The sequence below is a fragment of the Sciurus vulgaris genome (genome assembly GCF_902686455.1).
Source record: "Sciurus vulgaris genome assembly, chromosome: 2".
NCBI classification, from domain to species: domain Eukaryota; kingdom Metazoa; phylum Chordata; class Mammalia; order Rodentia; family Sciuridae; genus Sciurus; species Sciurus vulgaris.
Genome location: NC_136462.1, coordinates 193,624,117 through 193,645,117, shown reverse-complemented (window position 1 = coordinate 193,645,117; position 21,001 = coordinate 193,624,117). Strand labels below are relative to the sequence as shown.

Genomic DNA, 21,001 nt, shown 5'->3' with positions numbered 1-21,001 from the left:
CGGGGGGCAGAACCTGCTGGCAGAGACAAAGGCAGATCACAGAGGAGACGTGGTGTCCTCAAGTTTCATCCCAGATAGGACAGTCCACATCACGTAAGCCACCATGAGGGGCACGCCAGGAACTACACACACAAGCTCCTGCTCAGCGAGGGCTTGTCGCCTCACTGGGGGTACGAACATAACGGAACGAACATAACAGGGAACAGAGAGGACAGTGTCTGCTAACTGATGGTGGGCCAGTGACATGGTCACACAATACCAGAAACCTGAAACCTCCCTGTTAATCAGTTTCCAATTCGTGAACCTTCCAAATAGCACAGCTCGTCTATTCATTCCGAACGACTCACTGGGCACCTTCTACGTGCCAGGTCCGACGCTGGGTATTAAGGGACACAAATGGCTGAAATAACAGCAGCCCGGCCCCTCCCAGACTACCTGGCAATGAGTGAGTAGCAACAATGGGTGTAAGGCAGCATCACCGCCACCCAGGATGCCACAAAAGGGACAGTCCAGGGGACCGAGGCAGGGCCTGGAAAGAAAGAGATCCGAGAAAGAGATCCAAAAGAGGGCCTAAGATGCGACTGGAAGACCAAGCATTAGCAGGTGGAAGGGAGAACGTTCCTGGCCAGGAAAGCAGCACATGCCAGGCTCCAGAGCGCCAGCGCCACCTGGCAGGAATCAGAGCCTCTGAAGGCTGCACAGGAGCGCACGAGGGCGTGCCCGCACCCTGCGTTCAAGGCCACTGCAACCCAGGTGAACAAGAGGAAGAACGGGGGAGGAAGGAGCAGCTAGGTGCGGCCTGAGAACTCCCTTGGTGCCCACCAAACAGAGAAGATGCCAAGCATTCTCTAGCTGCAGAAAAGCCGGAGATGGGAAAGGAAAAGGAGCACAGAGAACCGAAACCCAGGAAGAGATCATTCGGGAAGCACCCAGAGGTCTGCCTGCATTATCTAAGGATGCTAAGTACCCACTGGCTTCGCAGAAAGGAAGCCAAGCATCGCTCGGACAAAACCCTTTTAGTGGCTTGGTAGAGTGGAGCCCAACCTCCCTGGGTCCAGGAGTGACTGGGGGCGGACAAAGGGCACAGGCACCAATTTGTTTTTTAAGTGCCCACTGGAGAAGCCAACTCAGCTACAGTCAGAGGAGGGCTGGTTTCCACTGGAGGCCGAGGGTTACCCAGCCCAGGTAGATGGGAGTAGAGAGGGAGGGCTGGGTCATCCCTAAGAAGTCACTGGGCCACCAGGGCAGGATACCTTGAACAGGTTAAGATGGGAGGGTGTCTGTGCTCAGACTCTTTTACTTTTTCCTTTTTGCCAGCACTGGGGATTGAACCCAGGGTGCTCTACCACTGAACCACATCCCCAGCCCTCTGTATTCTTTATTTTCAGACAGGGTCTCACTAAGTTGCTAAGGTTGGCCTCAAACTTGCCATCCTCCTGCCTCAGCCGCCAGAGTCTCAGGAATGACAGGCAAGATCACCAGGTCTGGCTTGGGGCCCAGATTTAAGGGGTGCCTCAGGTAAGAACAAAGGCTCCTTTCTCCTTACGAGGCAAATGAAGCAAGAGGATGTCAGGTGAGCTTTGGGCCTGCGGTCAGAAGCCGGGGGAGACTGGCCTGAGGTTAGGACTGTCCTGCACATGGTTCCACCTGCCAAACTTGACCTTCTCCAGCAGCACCGTGGAGTTGCAGGGCACAGGCATCGGACTTGGAACAGGCAAAGGCCTGAGAGCAGCAGACGTGAAGAGGGAGGGTCAGGGAGGCACTGTGGGAGCACAGGAGGCTGGGGCGGGACAGCAAGTCCAGTGGAGCCGATGTCAAAGGCAGGGAGAGGAGGAGCAAAGGAGAGAGGGACGGGAGTTTCCAGAGCTCAGGGAGGACACTGGATGTAGCCGTCAATGGACACTGCCCCTGCCCGGGGTGCCGGGTGCACAGGGTGCCAGAGCCCTGAAAAGCAAAGGCAGGCAGTGGTCTACAAACAGGGGCGCAGGCACAGGGCCACGTGAACCCGCTCCAGCACCACCTAAGGCAGTAATCAGTCCCTCGTGGCAACCCACGGGCCAGGAACGCCTGATGGGACCATGGTCGTGCACACACACACAGCCCTGGAGACCACCCATCCCAGGGTGTTTACTCTTTCCAGCAAATTAGAAAGCAAAACACAACCAATGAACAGGCGTCATGTGCAGAGCCGGGACTTGAGTAAGTCCACTCTCATCTGACCCCTTCTTAACAACGGTCAACTCCCCCAACCCCCTTGGCCACACAATGGCTGCGTTGTAGTGATTCTGTCAAGACGCTTGGGAATGCTCACTCTTCTCCTCCATCCATTTACTTCTTCCAACTGTGTCCTACCACATCTACTCAGTGACACCTAAATGACTCCAAAATGAAACCAGGCCAGGTGTGGAGGCACACATCTAGAACCCAGCAACGTGGGAGGCTGGAGTAGAAGAATTGCAAGTTCCAGGGCGCCCTGGACATATTAGCAAGGCCCTGTGTCTCAAAATTTTAAAAAAGGGGGCTGAGGATGGGGCTCCGCGGTTAAACACCCTTGTGTCAAATCCTTAGTACTGACAAATTAACTAATTAAAAAAACAAATCAGAAGGAAAAAAACCCACTAAGTCATCATCTTCACCATTAAAAGAAAAGTAGTCCAAACAAACAGCTTTTACTTTCCTTTGTCTTACATTTTCTAAGAAAAACCCTTCAATTTTCAGATCTTCATGTGATTAGTAATTGTCGAATATTTTTTTAAAAACTATCTCTATATGTAATCTTCATAGCTAGAATTAAAAGGAGGAGAAAAGAGTAGATATTTTTCACAGCTTTAACAGTTTACAGGGACCAGCCCTGACTGCTTCTATGTGGCAAGGAAAGAGTTTAATTTGGAAATGGAAAACAGGCAGCAATCAGTAAATCATTCAGAATTACTCGAGATAATCTTTGTTTTTTAACAAGCATTAATGTCTCAGAATTTGTAATCCTATCTGAAGTGAGTGCCTCAAAATTAAGGGCTATCACACGGTCTTTTAAAAATAAGATAATTATCAGCCAACTCAGGTTGTTTTACAAGGTAGTTGACTTGAAAGACTCACTCAAACAAAGCCATTTGCATAATGAGAACTGCTGATACACAAACCACAAAACGGGACAGGCCAGTCAAGTCGCTAAAAATGCCTTACACTCACAGCAAACCCGTGAGCCCTGAGCTGAGCACCAGTGGAGGTCAGGGGCTACCCGTGCACTTCAATTTGTTCTTAGTAAGGCCAGTTAATATTTGAAGAGTCTTTCTAAAAATTTCGATTTTACATATTAAAATGTGCTATGACCCACCTTTCCTGCAGACTAAAGTTTCTCTGTATACATACTTGGCCAAAAGTCTTACTTTATTTCCACAAGTGCCTGTGGCTCTGTGCTCTGGGCTGTGAACTGATGACCCAACAGTCAGCTACACAGAATCCTCCACTCCACGGTGGCAGAGGCACAAGGTCGAGGTCCCAAGGCAACCTCCATTCTGCCACCCTTCAAAGGCACCAGAGGCCATGATGGCAGTCAAGGAGAGAAGCAATGGAGAAGGGACAGATAAAAAGGAAGCGAGGACATACGTAAAGAAGGGTAAGGATGCACGTGTGTGGGGGGTTAGAACCAAAGCAGAAGAAACTGAAATGTCATCCCAGGCTTCCAAGGTAGTGGGTGACACCTACCAGGAACAGAGAAGGCTCACTCCTTCCCTGCCCTTCAGGGCCACTGAGACCTTCATAGATGCCCTCCACCTCTTGGCCTGCTCGCACCCCATCTGCACCCCCGTGAAGTATGTGCAGGGCACTGGGCCTGGCCACCCTGGCTCGGAGCTGGGATTCTCCCTGGGGGCCCTCTGCTGCCCCAGCAGGACCCTGCTCCTCCGCCGGCTGCCATGTTTGCTGGAGAGCCGAATGAATGGGCCCACCAGCAGCTCACAGTCTAGGAAAGGGAGCAAACGAAAGCAGCAGGGAAAGCGTCCTGAGAAACTGACTTCCAGCCGATTTTAATTCCACATACACGGAAATGCAGGAAGTGGCGATGCCATCCGCCACATGACCCGGGAGCTCAAACACTGGTTCCATCCTTCGGGCTCACCTTTGAAGGGGAAGGAATAAAAAACTTAGAACCAAGGTCTTGACTATTTCATACTGAAAAGAATCGCCTGGTCTACCTCTCCTTCTAATCTGTCATACACAACATGCTCCGTGGGAAGACAGGTTCAGCCAATCAGAGGTGACGCACACGCTGTGGTGAACACTTGCGCCCCGACAGGAACAGGGAAGCCCTGAACAACACACAGGCCCTACGACCCGCACGCCTGCTTCCTTTTTCTCGCGGCATCATTCACTGAATCCTGTGGTGGAGAAACCGTCTAATCAGGCTCAGCCACAGGACAAATGACACCGCTCTTAACCCTATCACAAAGGGATCGTCAAATCCAAACACAACTTCTCAGGATTCCTCGGTATAAGCACACTTGGGCAAAGTATTCTTTTTATCAATTCCCATAGGGCCATTCAATTTAACTTCTAAGTTGGTCATTAGAAACAGTTGGAAACAGCTGATCATGGGACAAAAACAGTCACACTCAGTTACCCGATGTGGAAAAAATGGCAGTGGCTTCCAATTTCCTCAAAACAGTAGGAGGGGGCTGAGGCAGAGAGGAGGGGAGGCTGGGAGGAGACAGCACCTGGTTCCTGCCGTCAGGGGCCCTGCTCAGGCACAGCCCCTCTGTTGATTTATCTAATGATGCGCCAACCACAACAAGCTAAGCATCATGCAGTTCTAATACTAACGCTAAGCTTCGAGAAAAACCCAGCTTGAAGGAGGGTGGCAAACCCAAGTGCCTCTAAGGGCCAGGGAGCAGACAGGTACAGGACAGAGACTTGCCAAGCATGCGGCCACGATAAACTACAAAACACAGATGAATCCATCCAAAGGAGCCTGGGCCAACCCCGCCAACGTGGCTCAGACAGGGTGGTTGCAAATTTTTAAAGAGGCCAGAAATCCAGATTTGTATGTGATGTCCCGATTTATTACCAACGGCCAAAAAGTTTTAACTCCTCTGTTCTAGGTGAGTGACATCTAGGTAAGAAGTTAGAAAACAGGGCAAAGGTCAAAAACCACAATCTCTTCATATTCCTAATAAGTTGGGGAGACTTAGCACAGCCACCCCTGGGACCCGAGGCAATGCCCACCCACCAGGGTTCCTAGGAGGCTGGATTCAGGCCCTGGGCTCTGGGCTCTGTGACCTGGCCATCCTCAAACACTTCCTGCTATTCTAGACTAATTGACAGTACGTAATCAATGGCCCTGCATTTAAAGCACTTTGCACGGGGCCTGGGGCACAAAACAGAACTCAATAAACGCCAGCTCTTAGTGGCTCCATCTGGACCAGGGCAGAGCGGAAACGGGTGTGTTGATCTGCGAATGGAAGATTCTGACCCAAATGTGAGACCCAGCATTCTTCTTCAGATGTAAGAAGGGTTTCAAGGGAACTGCACCCATCATTCTATAACAGTCTGGTCTATGCGCTCAAACGGCATTTTCTTAACTTCTAAGCACATAATGGGCTCTTAAGGCTCTGAGTGGACATGAAGATGCAAAGCTCTGCCCCACTTTTAGGAGAGAGGGTCGTGGAACTGGCATACAACACTACCAAGTCCAGCATGAGTAGGACACGAAGCCCCAGTTTTTCCAGAAAGGTCACCCTACTCTGGGTACCGCACATGACCATGGAGTCAGGAAGTCACACCTGCCCAGGCCCTCAGCGCGTCTGGCCTAACCACTGCATTTACAGATGCCTTTACAGACTGTGGCTGCATCCAACTCAAGGTCCCACAGCATCAGATGCAGACTCAGAACCTGACCCAGGTTCCTGAGTCCTCTTTTTGCAAGACTGCATGTGTCCCTGGGGTGTGCGTGTGCAGGCGGATGGGTAAGGGCAACTGAAGGGCTTGCACACATGTGTGACTGTCCTGGGTACGACTAACCAGCATCAGAGACAGCCACAAGGTCCTGCCCTGAGAGCAAACTCTCTATCAACCAAGGGCACAGGCTGGGGACGGCTCTTGTTCACCACCAGCAAAGCCTTACTTCAGCATACCGCAGGGTCGGTCAGACTCTTTTTAAAACCCTCTGACATCTACCTTGCATTCGAACCACTGGCTTGGAGCACAAGTTCCAACCTCTGTGAAAGAGGTTTGTCTACTTGCTGGAAAAGGCAAAGGTGTCACTAAGCAAAGGAATCAATGATTTTAAAATGACAATGCCATGCTTCAAGCTGTCTAACTTGCAAAGCGCTGAGAAAAACTCTTTTGAAATGTAGCCAACCAGAATATAGATTGTGTCCTACATTCAAAATCTCTTTCTAGAAAGCATGTCTTAATGGCAAAGGCTATAAAGTGAGCTTTGAACAAGAGACTAAAATTAGCTAAACCACAAATAACCTAACATACTTATCACTTCCTCATGATCAACCTACAAAAATCAAACACGAAGGCATTTATGAAACTAAAGGTGAGAGGCTACAGCCATCCCCTCCCTTCCCTTTAAATGCCAACGTAAAATTGGCATTGAACGTTACCAATGGATGGTATTTTATTAATTCGAAGGCAAGTGCAAGGGAAGCCGGGTTTTGCCCAGTTCCAGGCAATTCTTAAGTGGTTAGATCAGCCACCTTCCGAGCTCACAGTGGGAAATCTCCACCGATGGCCACGCCCGTCTCCAGCTGCACTCACGCTGACAGCTGAGGAAACGCCAGTCTCCTGCCGCACACCCCAGTGCGCTCCTCTTCCAAAGTCATTTGTTTCCTACTTCCAACATCTTCCAACAAACAAAGTCTGTTGGGAAACACAAAATTTGTTTGTCGCCATCAAGCATGGAACAAGTTGCAAAAGAAGGCTTCGTTGACAAATATGCATTCATGAAAAAAAGGTACTGGTTTGTTAAAGTTCAACTGCTTTCACAGTGACTCCCTCTGATGTTTTGATAAGTGTCATGCTAAGCTTTGGGGGGAAATTCAAGATCACAGAAAGTATGAAAGCCAGTGGTTAAGGATGCGCACAGAACCTGCCAGCTGCCACTGTCCCAGCCTCAATGTCCCTACGCACTCTCGAAAGCAAAGCATTCTGTTGGCAGGCGGGAAAAGAAGGGAAGCAGCATGGGGGGTTATTTGTGGTGTCAACAGAAGAAACAAGATAGGTTGATGGCACTCGTCTCTTGGATTTACTCAGGAAAATGTGCCAGAAGGACCCAAGGGAGGACTGCAGATGCTTAAGAGCTAGCGATGCGGCGCCACCCCCGGGGCTCTCAGCACCTTCTGCTTCACTCACCTGGAGGGTGGCAGCATCCAGGTGGCGGACACAGTAATGGTCACGCCTTAACCAGCCCCAAAGCAAACAGTGACGAGGACGACAGCAAGACAGCCTCCCTGCAGAAGACCACCAGCCTCCTGGGCCCCCTGCTCTGCCAGCTGAGGCAGCTTGCCTGTTCCTTGCAGAAGCAAACGAAGGCCCTACCGCTCTAACAGTGAAGTGCTCAAGACCTCAGAGGCTAAGGACAGCAGCGACAGATGCTCAGCCTTCGAGGGAACTGAAAGCTCATTTACCATATTACACTGAAGGCAGTTTGCTCCTCTGTCTACTGAGCGAAGTTGTATTCAGACGTGACTTCATCCTTTGACATTTTTAAGTAACCCCGTTCTTAAGAGAACTCCAACCATGTGGGGTGACTCCTTGGTGCTCCCTTCCTGGAAGCAAGTCTGCAAGCGTACGAGCCTGAGTGCCAGCCCCTGTCATCCTGAGAGGGCGGGCTCTGGCCGGAACTTGGCGTGGCGATTTTTAAATAACTCCCATAGGAAGAAATGTGCCAAGAAGATCCATTAAGGAAACAAGTCAAGGGAAAAGCGTTCCATCGCAGATGAGGAGAGGATGCGCCTGCTCTAATCACTAGCTAATACATTTTAAAAATAGAATTTTGGAAACCTAGTTTTGTTATGCTCGTCTTCTCTCTGCAAGCAGTGCCACTTGCCCACAAAAGCCACAGACACAGCCCAGGCTTTTCCTTCTTCAGCTATAAAAGAAAAATAGCAGGCCTCAGAAGTAAAAGAGAAGCCGGGAGCATGGAAGACTTGGACCCAAAAGCTGACTTCGGCAAGTCCCCCTCAATAAGGACTCAAGGGGTCTCAGCAGACTGATGAAGAGCAGGAAGATACACCTACTCCCTAGAGAAAATGTAGCCCTTGTCACTCTGCTGACATGACTAACATTGACTGAGTCCACAGCTCAGACCTGACTTCCTGACGCACTTATTCTAGCAACCACGGGCATCCGTAAAACTTTATTTACTGCCTTGGTGAAATCTGAAGCATTCAGAACTGTAAGTGTCATTTTAAAAAAAGAAGATCTGAAAGTCATTCATCACGGTTTCTAGTAGTTTGCCTGCAGTGTACGTGTGCCAAAGCCTGAAGAGCAACATCTGGGGGGCTAGACTTTTCTTTGGCTGCTGTGGGGAAGGGTCTTCCCTGTGAAGCAGTCTCATTTCAAGGTTTCAGACATGCAAAATGACAAACTGTCAACAAGGCGCTCGTGAGTATGTCAAGCTGTCCTGAAAAAGAGGAAGGGGGCAGTACTAACCCACGAAGGCCATTTCCACCCGAGGCCAAGCATCGGCTCCAAACGCTGGGGATTTGGGTACTTTCTTCCCAGACACAGCAGATGTGTGAACTATCCTCTCATTCAAATGAGGCTCAGACCAGCTGTAGGTTTCTTTCTAAAATTACAACATAAAGGGCAGCTTCTCTTGGTGTATCTGGCTGGGGTTGAAGCTTTCGTAAATTCTCAAGAATCAGTTCCTCTATCTTTTACAGGAAAACCACCCAATTGTTAGTTAAAGGAAAACTGCAAGCGTAACTGTCAGTCAGGGCTACTCATTTTCCCACATCGCTCAAATGAGTGAACCCTACTTTTAAAAATGCTTAACGCCCTTTAGGAAAAGACCTAACTCCTCTGAGTTGTTGACTATATTGACAAACCTGTAAGATTTTTAGCCTGAGTGTGCCTATCTTTACCTTATAAAACTGAGTAACCACTGCAGTTTTTTTACAAGAATTACTTCAGGAACATTAAATTCTCCTTGTGAGTATGCTAATAGCTTATATTACTTGACTCGAACTTAACAATCAGTTAGTTCAGGATTTGATTTTATAAAAGAAGAAACGGAGCCTCAAGAGAGGAAGGAACCAGTTCAGAACCGTTAGTGTTACAGCTGGGACTACAACCACAGCCAGACACTGAGGACATTAGGAAGAGCAGCAGATTACTACGGTCTTCCCTTGGTACTAAGGGTGATCTGATCAAAGGCCAAAAAATACTTGCCTTCACTGGTTATAGTCAGAAAAAAAAACTGACTTTGCAAGGGTTACTACTTTATGGAGAACCATATTTTATATCCCATAATCAAAAAATATTTTATGGCTGGGCACAGTGACATATGTCTGTAATCCCAGCTATTGTGGAGGCTGAGGGAAGAGGATTGCAAGTTAGAGGCCAGGCTGGGCAAGACCCTGTCTCAAAATTTTAAAAAAAACTTTTAAAAGACCAGGGATTGGAGCTCAGTAGTAGAGTGCTTGCCTAGCATGAGCGAGGTCCTGGGTTCAACCCCCAGTATGGGGAAATACACACAAACACACACGTACACACATACATATATATGTGTGTGTAAACCAGGTTCCCACAAAGTCCCTCTGGAAGGCTTGTGAGAACAAGTCAAGAGTGATGAGATCGGAGTAAATCAACACTCCTCAAGAGAAAGTCATTATCTCCTCCTATTGCCTGTTAAGTTGTCTCACACTAAGTACATTTAAATGCAAAGCTAGGGGCAAACAACTGAGAGTATCTGTTTCTCCTGGACAGGAATTCAAGCCTTCCTTCCAAAGACACACAGCAGGCAACACTCAGGCCATGACTCAGATCTGGTAGTTTTCTTCTGGAATGGCCTCGGCTTCTGCTACGGATCCGGGCTAGTCCACTGGCTTCTCTCATTCTCCCCTGCAGGCACCGGGGCTTGGGAACCCTATCTCCTACACCCCTCTACACAGCCAGGCTGGCAAAGCTGGCAACCAACTCAATCCCAGCATTTGTTGGGCACTTACTTCGTGCCAGGTGCAGAGGACTCTAAGACCAATGAGACAGACATAATAGGTGACCTCAGGAAGCCTGGGCTCCAGAAGACAGACCCAGGATATAGAGTTAGCCACAGTGAGAAGAGAATCTCCAAGCAGACGGGCACGGACGGGGTGGAACATGCCGAGGCAGAGCACGACTCCAGAGCAAGGAGGCGACGTCCGAGCTGGGGGTGCACGCAGGAGCGCGGGGGGCTGGGTACAGAGGAGCAAAAGAAGAAGCCAAGTTTGGAGAAGGATGCACCTTTCGGTACAACTGGAACAGAGGTCCCTGGAAGGGGGAGTTACAGGAAGTAGAGGCCTGAGAGCCCGCCATGCTGAGCCTGGACCTCGACAGGTACTAGGAAAGATACAGAGGAGTGGCGGGCTAGGCTCAGCTCTGTGTTTACAACAAGGACTCTCGTGATAATGTGAAGAACATAAGGGTGACGAGAGGCAGTGGAGAGTGGAGAGGGACCAGTGCCACTCATTTCTGCAGTGTGAAGTTACAAGCAACTGCGGCCACATGCGAAATTTGAGAGCCTGTACCCCTGGGGTGGCTGCCATGGTGACCCACTGAGAAAGGTGGAGATCACGAGCTTCTCTGAAGTCCCTGGCACTCCTGAACACTCAAAGTGTGCACTCAAGGCCAAGCTTCAGCATCTGGGAACAATGACCCAAGCAGAATCCCAAGTTCCCTGAACATGGCAGCATAAAGGGCCATGGCCAGCCTATCTGCCAATATTAGCTGTAACTGGGAACAAATTAACATAAACACTGCAGGGAAGAAGGCCAAATTGGGCAAAATACACAAGAGTTCAGGGAGGCTGGAGAAAAAGTATCAGCGATTAAAAGCACAGCGCAGAAAACTGCCAAAAGGATTCTGTGACCAAAAATCTCAGGAAACAAAGGAAAAGGAAGACAAACAAGAGGGAAAAGACAAAGAAAAGACAGCTATTTCAGTAGTTCCTCTGAGGAATCTCCATGGGAAATTTCTTATTCATTTCTATCATGAAATTCAGGATACAATCAATTAATTACATTATTCAATACCAAGTAAGATCTCTGGGTTTGGGAGCTAATCATAATCCTGACAGCAGGTAGGTAACTGGCAGCCAAAAACCATTTGCTTCTATCCATTTTACCATTATCCCCCAGCTGGTTTTTCAGAACCATGGTCTGCTGCCCTCCAGAAGTACCAGGTTCTCCTACATATACACTAATAATGCCAAATAATGGTACTGAAAGTCCTTCCCTCCCACCTTTCCTACTTGAGCGGCCAGTTAACTCAGCACTAGGGCAGACGATTTCAAAGGTCTTTACACCCTTTCCAAAGTGGTGATCAGACACCTAAATTTAGTTCATTCAAACCAGGGTTAACAGGAACGCTTAGACCTAATGGGTCATCAAGATGACTAGAACTTCCCAATCTCTCCAAATTATTTCCGTGTGTCTTTTTCTTTTTTTTTAAGTGAAGTGAGTCATAGTGTATAGATCTTTCTCCTCTGCACAATATAGAGGGGTTTTTTTCCCCTCTGCAAAGAATGGTGTTTAAGTCAACATTATTGGGAGGTTTAATATTCATCTTCTTGGAATCAGAGTGCACTACTGTTATAACAAGGTTGAACCTAGTCAGGCATTAGATTGTATTTCATAATGAGCGCAGCTATAAAAACAAATGTCAACTGGAAGGAGGCCTATTGCACAAAGCCTGCCTCTAACATGAATAAATCTTGCTTTCAAGTCACAAGCTACTGTAGCAATCGCCTTTATCCAAAACAATCAGATCATTCACAGTGAAAAATAGTCAACTGTGACAGAGAAGCAAAGAGGGACAGCAGAACACCTGACACAGGCCTCTTAAGCCACAGAGGAGGGCGGCACACTGCGGTTCTTCCATTCACTGGAGGCGCCCGCCATCCAGCCTGTGCTGTCTTTCGGACGCAGGACCAACTCCAACACGAGGATGACTTCTACTTTTCAAACCAGATTCCTTCAAATCATTTAAATGCTAAAAAACGATCTTAGAGTCATTCACACATGCCAGCAGAGCTGCCTTTCTGTACAGCTAAGTGCCGAGCAGCACGGAGGCCACCTATTAGCATTAAAGATTAAGCAAGGTCATGCTCACTTGATCAAAGTGAGCTGGCAGTCTTTGCCTGAAACATTTGTTTTCCAAGCTGCCACATTCACCCGCACTCAAAAGTGCACTTCACCCCTGGTTCAAGTTCATGCATTCTTTTATTCTAATTAGAAGACAGGGTAATTTCTATGTAGAAGATACAGAAATTACTATACTGTCTTTTGTTTATAAAGTTTCAAAAAAAATTATGTATTATTTTTCTGGTAACAATAGATTAGGCAAGCTCAAAGTATGACTTTGTATAATGCTCTTCTCGTTTTAACATGCTATGAAATACTAAGTTTTTTTTTTTTTTTTTGCGGTACTGGGGATCAAACTCAGGGCCTTGTGCTTGTGAGGCAAGCACTCTACCAGCTGAGCTATCTCCCAGCCCGAAATACTAAGTTTTTAAACTTCCATTTTCTACCAATCATAAACACATTTCTTCAAATTCTTAAAATTTAATGGTTTTGATAAATTGACATGACCTTGGAAAAATCAGCCACTTTTGTTTAACCCAAGGTCACTTGAATTCTACATTTTTAGAAATGCCACAGAGGTAAAAATAGATTCATTTTTAAATTTAAAAAGAAACACTAATTTGTGTGTGTGTGTGTGTGCTGAGAATTGAACCCAGGGATGCTGTACCACAGAGCTACACCCCAAGCTCTTTCTATTTTTCTGTTTCAAGACAGGGACTCAGTAAATTGCTAAGATAAGCCTTAAATTTGAGATCCTCCTCTCACTGGGATCAGAGTCACTGGGTTTATAGGCTCTCACTTGTGCCACCACTACAGGGCCAGGCTGATTTCGATCTTAAAAAAGGAAAACATTTCCATGGTAGAGGTGAGAAAAGCCCACAGTCTCAATTCTTTAAGATCAAAGGAACCACCTCCAGAAATGTGGCAATCCAGTAAGAAGCTGGAGAAATTTTAACATCTTGACTAATCTCTGGGATTTAAATGTGGTGGAGAAATTTAAGAACAATGAGAAACTAGCTGAAGATCCCATTCAATGCTTGTAAGATTCTTAAGTTTCAACAATTTTTGGGTGTCAGGTCAGGCCACTGACCTCAAACTATATGAAATCAAATTCAACCATAACTTATCTATAATATGAATTTGTTGCCAATTTAGTCAGTTTCAGTATAAAAAAGATTTCTTCCTACTTCCTCCACTCTGATGAAGGGTATCACTACCAGCTCCAACACGTCTCACCAACAATTTTCATGGAAAGCCACTCTGGGCTCTACTGCATTAAATCCAATACAGACAAAGTGTCCACATATTATTAAAGTCACTGCTGGAATTCATTCAATTAATTCAGAGACTAGAAATGGAATGCAAATTTTATATATTGATCAATCATACTTAGGCATATTATGGTGGTTATAAATATTAGTCCATCAGAAGTTAATATACATTACAGCCCAAGTAAAAAGAAACCTATCAAATTAAACCAAGGCTACCCCCAAAAAGGTTTTTGTTAGTCAAGCATACCAAAGGACTGCCTGATGCTTTCTTCTTCTTTTTTTAAGTGAAGCTCAAAACAGACTTTCATACTAGTTGATAGATCTCACAATTTGCCTTTTGAGACTAGAAGCTGAAAACAGAACACCCTGCCTCCTCCCTTTACACAAGCAACAATCTCTGTTGTACATCGCTATTTAAGAAACTGAGACAGTGTGGTTTTGGTTAATCCTCACAACCCCCGCAATGACATTTAATCGGGAGTACATATTTTTTTTTAGAGGACTCAGCTGCTTGTGAGAGAAGAACCTCTGCATGTTCTCAATCTGTTGTACAGATACGTGGGCTACCCGACCTTCCTAACTTCATTAACCATCCGAACCCACAAGTAGATGAGGTTTCCGAAGACATGACATCTCATCCCTGACCAAAGGACATATGCTCGTTGAGGAAAGATGCCATTTTAGAGGGTTAAAACGCTCACCTTCCCTGCTCCCTGCCTGAGAGGGTGCCATTCTGGCTCCGTGGAGGGGACTGCAGGCCGGCGGGTCCGCGGCTCGCTGCTCCTCGCTGGCTGCTCCCAGAGCAAAGCCCTCTCCCCAGCAGACCTTCCCTAACTCTCCTAAGGCCGCCGGCCCTCCCGTGCGCACCCTGCACCGCGGCAGGACAGGAGGGCGATCTTCGCAACACTGTCACCATCAGACACTGCTCGTGTCGAGCGCCCCGTTCGACCCCGGCTGCACTCGACAGGGTCTCGCCTGTCCGTGCAACAGACGCCCGCCTGGCGCCGGGCAGGGAACCGGCGCGCCGGTGCACATCCAATAAATGAATGAACCGGAAGGGGGAAGGGGACGGTCGCGGGGCCTGGACGCGCGCGGGGGCCCGGGGAAAGGAAACGTGCAGGAGGGAGCGGCAAGCCGCTCCCCGGGGAGACAAAGGAAGGGCGTCCGGGGTGGTCCTGCACCGAGGCCAAGTCGCGCGGGCGTCAAGGCACCCGGGGGACAAAGGGTGGCAGGCGGGGGCGGGAGCCGGGCCCCAGCCACGGGCTCGCGGCGGCGGCCCCGGGCGCGAGGTCACCGGGCGGAGGGTTCGCGGGGTGGGAGACCCGGAGGGGCTGGGGGCGCCGGCGAGACGCCGGCCCACGCGGCGGACAAAGAGAGGCGGTCGCCCGGGTCGCCGGCCGGTCGAATCGTCGAGCCGAAGGGCCGGGGCCGGGGCGGGACCGGCGGGACCGAGAACCCGGGTCCGAGGGGAAGGTTCGCGCGGCCTAAGCCAGCGGCCTGCCGCGCCGGGCGCTCCCGCACCTGGTAAATGGCCCCCCAGCTCCCGGCCTTGTCGATCTGCTCGAACTCCTTCTCCATCTCCATGGCAGGCCAGGGCGGCCGCTGCGCCTCCTGCTCGGCCCACCGCGCCTCCGCCGCTCGAGGCCGCCTCGCGCTCTCAGCCCTGAGGCCCGCTACGAGCCTCGACTCCCGCCGCTACCGCCGCCCCAGCCGCCGCTGCTACTTCATGTCAACCCGGCAGCCGGAAGTACGCACGGCCGGCCGCGGGCTCCGCCCCCGGAGCCGCAGGACCAACCAGCGCGCGGGGATGTCCGCAAGCACTTCCGCGGGGCGGAGCCGGGGGCGGGGCCAGGGAAGCGGCCTCAACCCCGCGAGACCTGCGGCTGCGCGCGCTCCCGCCACCCCTCCCTGCTCCCGGCTCGGGCGAGGCGCGCGCCGGTTGCCTAGGCGACCTCGGGCCCCGCCCTGGGCTCGTGGGCTTGCGAGGCGCGGGCGGATCTGGAGTTCAATGCTCCAGCCAGCGGGTTGAGTCACGTAGTGAGTGACCTTGAGACAGTCACGCATCTTTTCTGCGCGCCGGGGCCCTGGCCTCAGGGCTCCCGTTGGGTGTGAGCGTTGGGCAGCATGCTCCATTTTTTGTCTTGGTTCTAGCCTGATATCCACCCCTTTTTCATGAACTTAACTGATACTTCAGGCTGCTGGGGAGCCCCATCCTCTCCAAGGGTAGGGCCCGGTTCCGTTTGGGCGCTGCAAGAGTGACTGGATGGGGTCCTGGGATGTTTTTCAGTGTTTCCCAGAGTGTCAGCCTGAACTCAGTGGAGCACACGTTCCACAAGGCCCAAGGACCCCTGTGCCCACCGCCAAAGGATGCAGACAGCTTTGACCCAGGGGAGGCTAAGAATCTTTTCATCCGCAACCCTAGCCAGTTCTAATATGTATGGTCCTTGGAGCACACGCGAGAAGGCCCGGTGAGGTTGCCTTCCTGCGAACTCTAGTTTAAAACCTCCTTCCTGGGCCTCCAGGTTATATGGAGATGGTGGACTCCATGGGATCAGAGGACCTTATCATCTCAGTCCTCTGTTCTGTGACCCCATCACAAGCCTGCCCAGGCAGCTAGCTGGTAGGACCGGTTGAATTCTAGCTTGTTCCTTGGGTGCTTGTGGCAGGCACTGTATTGGGCATCCCAAGTTCTGTCCTTCCACAATCACTTCCAATCTAGACATGATTAGTCCCGTCTTAGGGTTGAGGAAACTGAGGCACAAAGAGGCCAAACGGCTTGTCTGGAGTAGCATTGCAAATTTGTTTCTAACCTGATCTTCCCAGGACACTAGCTTTGGAGCCAGCCTGCTGGGTGCTCAAATTTTAACTCTACTTAATCCTGGCTGTGCAGCCTTAGGCAAATTACTGGTAATCTCTGTTCCTTTGCTCTCTGCTTTGTAAGATGGAGGCAATAAAAGTGCCCACCTTCTAGAGGTGCTGTGGAGAATGAATGAGAACATACACTCTTCTAGTGAGTGGCTCAGTAAAAGTCCTGATCATTATATACCTTCAAATAATAGCAAATGGGCTGCACATGAATTCTTAATAAATACAACTGATAGGCCGTGTGTGTGTGTGTGTGTGTGTGTGTGTGTGTGTGTGTACATATATATTTTTGTTGCTGTTTTCATTTTTAGTTCAGACATGAGAAAGATCTTTGGTCACCCACTTAACTGGGGGATGGAGATGGGTGAGGAGGGAGGAGGGGAGGGGACTGCAGAGGGGAGGGGGAAAGGCTGGAGTCAGTCCAGTGATAGAAACTACCTTATCCACGTCTTAGCCCATTTAAGCAACTCTCCAGTCCATGTGCTTTTTCCTGCCCTTATTTATGTACTTAAAGGTGAATTTGTCTGGACCCCCAGCACTGAGCGCTTCCTGGGGAGAGGAGGGTCCCTTTCCCCACAGGCAGGCTAGGGAGGCAGTGAGTCAAACACCCATCCTGAGCCCCGGGGGCCCTCAGCCATGCAGTGACCGCCCGGCCTTCCATAGGGCCAAAGCTCTAGGAAGGATTTTCGTGGGGAAGCGTGGGTGAAGGCAGGCTGGAACGGGGCCCAGTCTGGGCTTTCCCGGGGCTGTACGAGTTTCCTAGGGCCAAGTCGCCACGAATCTGGTGGCTTAAAACAAGAAAAGATCGTTCCTCCGCAGTCCTTGAGGCCCCTGAGTCTGAAATTAAGGTGTTGACAGGGCCATGCTCCCTCCCAAGCCTCCAGAGGGAACCCTCCCTGACTCTCAGCTCTGGTACCCCCGTCATTCCATGGCTTACGGTGACATACTGCACCTCTGCCTGGTCTTTGCATGGCTTTCTTCTCTGAATCTCATCCTGCCTGTCAAATCTCTCTCTGTCTTATTCTTTTTTTCTTCCAGGTATTAGGGATGGAATCCAGGGCCTCGCGTGCTAGGCAAGCTGTCTGCCACTGAGCCACATCCCAGCCCTTTCTAAATTTTATTTTAAGATAGGATTTCTCTAAGTTGCTGAGATTGACCTCGAACTTGAAATCCTCCTGCTTCGGCCTCCTCAGTCGCTGGGATTACGGGCTTGTGCTACTGCATCCAGCTGGTCTCATTCGCTTAAGGACAACTGCCATTGGCTTTAGGCACATCCTAATCCAGAATGACTTGGCAATTCCAGGTAATCCAGATAAGCTCATCTCAGATCTTTAAATTAGTAATGTGTGCAAAGATCCTTTTCAAAAAGTGTGGTCACATTCACAGGAACTGGGTGTTGGAACTTGGACACGTCTTTTTGGGAGTCCCCTGCCAACCACTCTGGTGGCAAAAGGTGAAACCTTGTTACAAATATTAACCGTGAATGAAATCCCTAATTCCAGGCCCCCGCTCGTTTGCCCTCACCTCTGTTTCTCACCCAGAGAGACTCTGAATATTGGATCATAGAGCGCCTCCCCATGCAAAATCCTCCTTAGAACAGAATGTCACTCCAAGCCCTGGTTCGCAGCGCGCCTGTCCTGTCACCTGCCTGCTCCCCACCTCTCTCCCTTGCTTGCTTGACTCTGTCTCATGTCCTTCTTCAGTACACCCCGCTACTTTCCACCCCAGGACCTTGGCACCAGCTGGTCCTTCTGCAGGGGTCACTCTCACAGATCTTCTCGCCCTACAGGTTCAGGTCAAGTGTCACCTCCCTAGACAGGTCTGGCTGATCCCTGTCTAACACGGCCCCCAGGCCTTCCCTTCTTCATGCCTTGCCCATTTGCCTCTTTTCTCTTTGCTGGCTTTTTTCCTCAACTTGACCTCGACTTTGTGTCATGTCCCAAGAACCTAACGTTGGTTGGGAGGAGGGACTCGGAACCCGAGTCTTCTGTGACTTGGAGGCTGGGCTTTCCCCCTAAAGCTCCACTGGTTCCCAGGAGACCTGACCAGAGCTAGCCGTGCCCCAGAGGCCCCAGCCATGTGATGACAGTGACTGGGCATCTTTGGGTGATGACTGGTTAGAGGGTAAAGAAATGACGCTGTTGTCATCTGGGTAAGACCTCCTCGCAGCAGACATGCCGAGGACGGCTCTCGGTGGCTTCTCGGCCTTTACTTCACAGATTTAGCTAATGGAGAAATCAGGACTGCAAATCAGTGGCCCCATTAAACTTTCCTAAAGGTCCTGGGCGCTGTCAGTGGAGAAGGACAGCTGGCCGCCAAGCCTCCCATGGGCCGCTGGCTCCTGACAGCACTTCAACAAGCCTTGTCTTCCCGGGGCTCAGGATCCAGAGGGAGCCAGGCTGGACTCTAGTGAACTGTCACTTCTGCTGAGTGGCCCCTGCTGACAGTCCTAACCAGGCGTGTGCGTCCCGGGCCGCGTGCGCCTAGCACTGCCCTGTCCTCTGCCTGGGGTCACTGCGTGTGCTGCGGTGTAAGTTTGTGTGGTCATCATCTCTCTCCACTGCTGAACGTAAACTTGATGAAGAAGAGAAACCAAGTTGATTTGCTTCAGTGTTGTCTCTCTGGAGCTGCGGGTTGTTCCAGAAGGGCCTGCCAGTCCTCGAAATCCGGATGCCAGGTTCTCTGCATCTACAGGCTCCAAGCACCGGGGTCCTCAGGCATTCCAGGTCCCGAGAAGGGAGGTGGGACTTCCCTTTGAGACTCATATACTCTCCTCACAGGCCATGGGCGCCTGGCCTGGGTGACCTATGGGGACAGTCAAAGACACCTCTGAAATGGAGTAACTATGGGCAAAACCAAGGCCCAAAGCCCTAAAAACTGGAAGTAGAGGGCCTCAGCCTCCAGCTGCGGAGAGTGTCAGCTAACAGTGTGACCTCGAGGGTTCTATTTCCCAACAGCCTGGCAGGCCGGGTGTTGTCCCCATTTCAAAGATGAGTGCTGGCGATATAGCCCACCACGTAGAGTGCCTGCCTCGCATGCGCGAGGCCCGGGTTCGAGTCCCCAGCACAGTGGGAATGCAGAAATAACAAACAAACAAATGAAGCCATTTCAAAGATGAGAGAAGAGCTGTCCAGGGAGGGGAGAGGCATGGATGAAATCAGTGAACACCCAAATACAGAATGCTGTCCCGGAGGGTGGAGAGATGCGGGACAGCTGGCCGGAGCTTCCAAATTCCGTGTGACCTTAGCTAAAGTTGACCTCTCAAACTTTCAGGCCTGGGGCAAGCTGCTCAACCTCCTGATATCAGCCTAGATGCTTTTCTGTGAGAAAAACCCAACTGATGGCTTTTGCAAAACAGAGAATGACTTTTGCAAAATGGGGAATTTACTGGCTCATGAAAATGGGAAATTCAAAAGTGGGTTGCTTCAGGCGTAGTTGGGTCCAGGCGCGATGTCATCGTGACTTGTCTCTCTCTGACTTGCTTATCTGCTTCCCTTTTGCTGGCTTCCCTCCCAGACAGGCTGTCCTCCCCAGATGACCAGGATGGCCCCAGCAGCTCCAGGCTCACAGCCTGCTAGCTCAGGAACCAGGAGGAAGAACTTCTTTTCCCAGGGTCCCTAGCCTTGAGCCTCATTGGTCCAGGTGAGACAGACATGGTCTCTCTGAGCCCATCTCTGTCCAGGGGAGAACCTGGCAAAGGAAGAAACCGAGGCTCCGAGAGGTCAATGGTAGCCAAGGTCATCCAGCTAGTAGGTAATAGAGCAGGATTTAAATACAGGCATCTGGTTTCAGAATCTGTGTTCTCAGCCATGATGCTATGAAGTTTCCCAGAGAACCCCCAGGAGCTTTAAAAACAGCAGTAATGACGAGGCTGCTAATGACCATGATAGTGACTCTCACTTCGCAACAACTCTGCACCTGTGCTGTTTTGCTTGCCGTTCAAGTGCATCACAGAGAAGTGAAGTGACTTGCTCAGGGTCACACAGGTAAGAAGGTAGTCCTGGCACTTGAACCCAGTCCAGCTCTGCGTGCTGCTTCTGGTTCTGCACCATTCCCGAGCTCAGGGGAAGCAGGGAGCCAAGAGCTCCTCCCGCCTCCTGTCTCAGGGGGCCCTTCCCTATTTCTCCACCCCAGAAAGCCTTTCGGAGGCCATTCCACACAATTAAAAACAGTACATAAATACAACCCCAAGCTGGCTGTCTTGCAAGAGGGACTTCCTGGGGTCAGGAGGAGGAGGGGCTCGGGGGAACGAGGGGAATCACCTGGGTTCTGAGAAGGGTGGTTCGCAGGCCTGGGGAAGGTTCCGGGAGGGCTGTCAGACACCAGCCTGGCCTCCATTTCCAGCAAAGGCAGCATCTGGGGAAGGTTCCAGAGGCCACAGCGACAGCCCCACCCTCCAGCGCATAGGGTCAGGGTGAGGGGCATTTGCCTGCCCAGGAGTTCTGGGTGCAGACTGCCATCTGGGGTAAGGTCCCTGCCCTCTGGATCCTCAGGGCGTGGCAGCGGGTGCAGGGGTGTGCGAGGCTGCCTGGCCTCTGGCTCGTGGTGAGGCTGATAACTTGGGGCTGGTATTCCTGG

General features: G+C 50.4%; 1 protein-coding gene across 3 annotated transcripts in view; it reads right to left on the bottom strand.

The window, feature by feature from the left end:
• PTPN1 (protein tyrosine phosphatase non-receptor type 1) overlaps positions 1 to 15,305 on the bottom strand; it is a 59,441-nt gene extending 44,136 nt beyond the window's left edge. Inside the window, exon 1 of one of the 3 annotated variants that reach the window (XM_079127039.1) lies at positions 15,080 to 15,305. In XM_079127039.1, the coding sequence (XP_078983165.1) occupies positions 15,080 to 15,142 (63 nt within the window). In that variant the 5' untranslated portion in view covers positions 15,143 to 15,305. Of the gene's footprint in view, positions 1 to 6,701; positions 6,721 to 15,079 lie in introns of those variants that run through there. The other 2 variants (XM_079127041.1, XM_079127040.1) reach the window with 2 other exon arrangements.
• Positions 15,306 to 21,001: the final 5,696 nt, after the last annotated feature.